The sequence below is a fragment of the Brienomyrus brachyistius genome, chromosome 13, assembly GCF_023856365.1.
Source record: "Brienomyrus brachyistius isolate T26 chromosome 13, BBRACH_0.4, whole genome shotgun sequence".
Lineage (NCBI taxonomy): Eukaryota > Metazoa > Chordata > Actinopteri > Osteoglossiformes > Mormyridae > Brienomyrus > Brienomyrus brachyistius.
This window is the reverse complement of record NC_064545.1, coordinates 9,111,995-9,116,364: the sequence shown is the minus strand read 5'-3', so window position 1 is coordinate 9,116,364 and position 4,370 is coordinate 9,111,995. Positions and strand designations below refer to the sequence as shown.

At 59.4% G+C, this 4,370-nt stretch overlaps 1 protein-coding gene across 1 annotated transcript; it reads left to right on the top strand.

The window, feature by feature from the left end:
* Positions 1-2,054: 2,054 nt before the first annotated feature.
* On the top strand, positions 2,055-4,133 carry LOC125706786 (basic proline-rich protein-like). Its single transcript, XM_048973606.1, has one exon. The coding sequence runs from the start codon at positions 2,055-2,057 to the stop codon at positions 4,131-4,133; it is 2,079 nt and encodes a 692-aa protein (XP_048829563.1).
* The last annotated feature ends 237 nt before the right edge of the window (positions 4,134-4,370 follow it).

Genomic DNA, 4,370 nt, shown 5'->3' with positions numbered 1-4,370 from the left:
TCACAGTTTAAATCGGGACACTCTGCAGGGATTTATGAATGCTCTGTTTTTGAAAACATCTTGATTGGGGAAGTATGATGGGGAGTGGGACCAGCTTGAAGGTCGTGCCTGACAGCTCTGCACCCTCTTATAAATGTGTACCACCACATGTGCGTCTCTTAGTCTCCCAGCCTCCCTGCTGCCCAGATCAGCCATTTCTAGATACAGTGCCCAGCATAAATAAGCACACCCCAAAAGATTCCTTAGAAAATCATCTGTCTCTCTTTAGAACTAACAGTTTCTATGGGAGCCTGTGCCATAATGGTTAAGGAAGCACACATGTAATTGAAAGATTGCTGGTTTGAATCCCCGAACAGCAAGGTACTGCCCCCAAGCACTGTTTCCCGGCCGCTGAATTAGTTGTCCCCTTCTATGTCATGATGTAACATATAGATTAATTGTAGAGGACACATTTCGTTGCTGTGGTGTGCCAACACTGATTACTAAATTCTAAAACTATTCCAGCAAATCTGGTTCATTGATTTTTTTCCCTACAAAACTGGGATTTTTTTAAACAAAATGATTTAAGATCAAAAATGCAAAAATGAGTACACTCGAGTGAATGCCTTAGGAATAAAACTTGATAAAATGCTAATTGAGAGGAACTCAACAATAGATGAGCCCACTAAGTCATCACATAGGTGGCCGCTAGATAATTAATGGGGGTATTTAACAAATAAAATCTCCTCTCATTCAACGCTGACAATAATGGCACCACATGGAAGATAAATGTCACAAGATTCGAGAATGAAAGTAATTTCTTTGCACAAAAAAGGTTAAGACTACAAGAAAATTAGTAAAGGATTGCTAAGCAGTCATACTACAGTAGCAAAAGTGATTCAGAAATGGATGAACTTGCGTCGAGCTCCCTGTATCGTCCAGGCCCTCTATGGAGGCTAACACCTTGTCATGAGCGCCTGTGATGTGAAGAGTTCAGGAAATTCGCCATGCAAATTTGTCACAGTTAGCTAAAGCAATAGAAAGTCAAACTAGGGTGATTGTTTCCCGTGATATAATACGACATACACTGCAGAGGAGTGCTGTCTATGAAGGGAGCCACTGCTCAAGCCAATGCACAAAAAGATGGTTTAGTATGTGCCAGGGGCCTGGTGATGAAGGTGAAGACTATTGGGACTCTACACTTTGGAGTGATGAAGGTAAATGTTTTCGGAACGGATGGCGTCCAAACTGTGTGACGTCACGAGGGAGAGGAGTATGATGAAAAATGTATGGTACCCACAGTAAAGCATGGTGGTGGCAGTGTTCTTCTGTGGGGGTGTATGAGTGCTGCAGGTGTCAGGTGTGAAGGCATCACGAGTTCACAGATATGCTGAAAGAGACGATGGTACCATCTCTCTGTGCCCTGAGTCACTGGGCACTTATTCACCATGACAACGACCCAAAACATACTGAGCATCATTCTCCATCCAGCCTCCAGGTTCTGGAAGGACAGGCCGGTGTTGTTTGATTCTGTGTTAAGCTCTTTCAGGCAACTGCACTGGGAAAGGCGCTATATAAAGAGGGGTACAGAGAGGGTGACAGGTCCGGGGTGCGGGAGATAAGAGGAGAGCGTGAGGATGGGGCTGAAGAGACATGGCAGAGCGGATGGGGCTGTGGTGACCCCACACTCTTAAGGCATCGTGACAAATTAAAGTGGAACCTAAGATGTGAGCACGGAGGTCAGAGATATGGACCAGTGGGGCACCTCAGAGTGGCCTGGCGGTGGTGGGGGGGGGGAGCTGACAGGGAGGGGGTTTGAGTAATCGAATTCAGCCAGCTGTTTCAAGTGGAACAGTGCTCACTGGACACTCGTAATCACTAACAGTACATTTCACTTTGGGGCGACACCATCCCTCCCCGTCATTACCGGTGGAGGACCAGCTCCTTCTGGGCTCATCGGAAAGGCAGCACCTCACCCCCCCCCTCCCCCCGCTGTCCTTGGCTACTGATGCTGCTTATTTTCTGAATTCATTTTTGTGAAGCAGATTCACTGCGTCATCACAGCTCGCCTTCACATGCAGATGAAGGCAGCACCTCTGCGGGACACCCCCTCACTCTGCACCTCCGCGGGACACCCCCCTCACCCTGCACCTCCGCAGGACACCCCCTCACCCTGCACCTCCGCGGGACGACACCCCCTCACCCTGCACCTCCGCGGGACACCCCTCACCCTGCACCTCCGCAGGACACCCCCTCACCCTGCACCTCCGCGGGACGACACCCCCTCACCCTGCACCTCCGCGGGACACCCCCTCACCCTGCACCTCCGCAGGACACCCCCTCACCCTGCACCTCCGCGGGACGACACCCCCTCACCCTGCACCTCCGCGGGACACCCCCTCACCCTGCACCTCCGCAGGACACCCCCTCACCCTGCACCTCCGCGGGACGACACCCCCTCACCCTGCACCTCCGCGGGACGACACCCGCTCACCCTGCACCTCCGCGGGACGACACCCCCTCACCCTGCGCCTCCGCGGGACACCCCCTCACCCTGCACCTCCGCGGGACACCCCCTCACCCTGCGCCTCCGCGGGACGACACCCGCTCACCCTGCGCCTCCGCGGGACGACACCCCCCTCACCCTGCACCTCCGCGGGACACCCCCTCACCCTGCACCTCCGCGGGACACCCCCTCACCCTGCACCTCCGCGGGACACCCGCTCACCCTGCGCCTCCGCGGGACGACACCCGCTCACCCTGCGCCTCCGCGGGACGACACCCCCTCACCCTGCACCTCCGCGGGACGACACCCGCTCACCCTGCACCTCCGCGGGACGACACCCCCCTCACCCTGCGCCTCCGCGGGACACCCCCTCACCCTGCACCTCCGCGGGACACCCCCTCACCCTGCGCCTCCGCGGGACACCCCCCTCACCCTGCACCTCCGCGGGACACCCGCTCACCCTGCGCCTCCGCGGGACGACACCCGCTCACCCTGCGCCTCCGCGGGACGACACCCGCTCACCCTGCACCTCCGCGGGACGCCCCCTCACCCTGCACCTCCGCGGGACACCCCCTCACCCTGCACCTCCGCGGGACACCCGCTCACCCTGCGCCTCCGCGGGACGACACCCGCTCACCCTGCGCCTCCGCGGGACGACACCCGCTCACCCTGCACCTCCGCGGGACGCCCCCTCACCCTGCACCTCCGCGGGACACCCCCTCACCCTGCACCTCCGCGGGACACCCCCTCACTCTGCACCTCCGCGGGACACCCCCTCACTCTGCACCTCCGCGGGACACCCCCTCACCCTGCACCTCCGCGGGACACCCCCTCACCCTGCACCTCCGCGGGACACCCGCTCACCCTGCGCCTCCGCGGGACGACACCCGCTCACCCTGCGCCTCCGCGGGACGACACCCGCTCACCCTGCACCTCCGCGGGACGCCCCCTCACCCTGCACCTCCGCGGGACACCCCTCACCCTGCACCTCCGCGGGACACCCCCTCACCCTGCACCTCCGCGGGACACCCCCTCACCCTGCACCTCCGCGGGACACCCCTCACCCTGCACCTCCGCGGGACACCCCCTCACTCTGCACCTCCGCGGGACACCCCCTCACTCTGCACCTCCGCGGGACACCCCCTCACCCTGCACCTCCGCGGGACACCCCTCACCCTGCACCTCCGCGGGACACCCCTCACCCTGCACCTCCGCGGGACACCCCCTCACCCTGCACCTCCGCGGGACACCCCTCACCCTGCACCTCCGCGGGACACCCCCTCACTCTGCACCTCCGCGGGACACCCCCTCACTCTGCACCTCCGCGGGACACCCCCTCACCCTGCACCTCCGCGGGACACCCCTCACCCTGCACCTCCGCGGGACACCCCCTCACTCTGCACCTCCGCGGGACACCCCCTCACCCTGCACCTCCGCGGGACACCCCCTCACCCTGCACCTCCGCGGGACACCCCCTCACCCTGCACCTCCGCGGGACACCCCCTCACCCTGCACCTCCGCGGGACACCCCCTCACCCTGCGCCTCCGCGGGACACCCCCTCACCCTGCGCCTCCGCGGGACACCCCCTCACCCTGCACCTCCGCAGGACACCCCCCTCACCCTGCACCTCTGACAGTATTCATTTGAGCTCTTAACATAATAAATAAAATGAATAAATTCCATTCTCCTTTACGCTCTGACACTCAAAAAGAAACCTTGTAATCTCATCTTTTTAAACAGTTAATTTATTACATGCGTGATGCGTTGACTTTGTCAAAGACTCGTTTCCTTATACACTCTCCCAGGTGTACATTTGGGCTGGACACCGGGGGGGGGGGGGGGGGATCATGTAGCTACTGGTTTATACTTAAAGTGTGTATGGGT

What these genes read in the sequence shown, in the direction of transcription:
- LOC125706786 (XM_048973606.1), top strand. Translation starts at nt 2,055, where the DNA reads ATGCAGATGAAGGCAGCACCTCTGCGGGACACCCCCTCACTCTGCACC.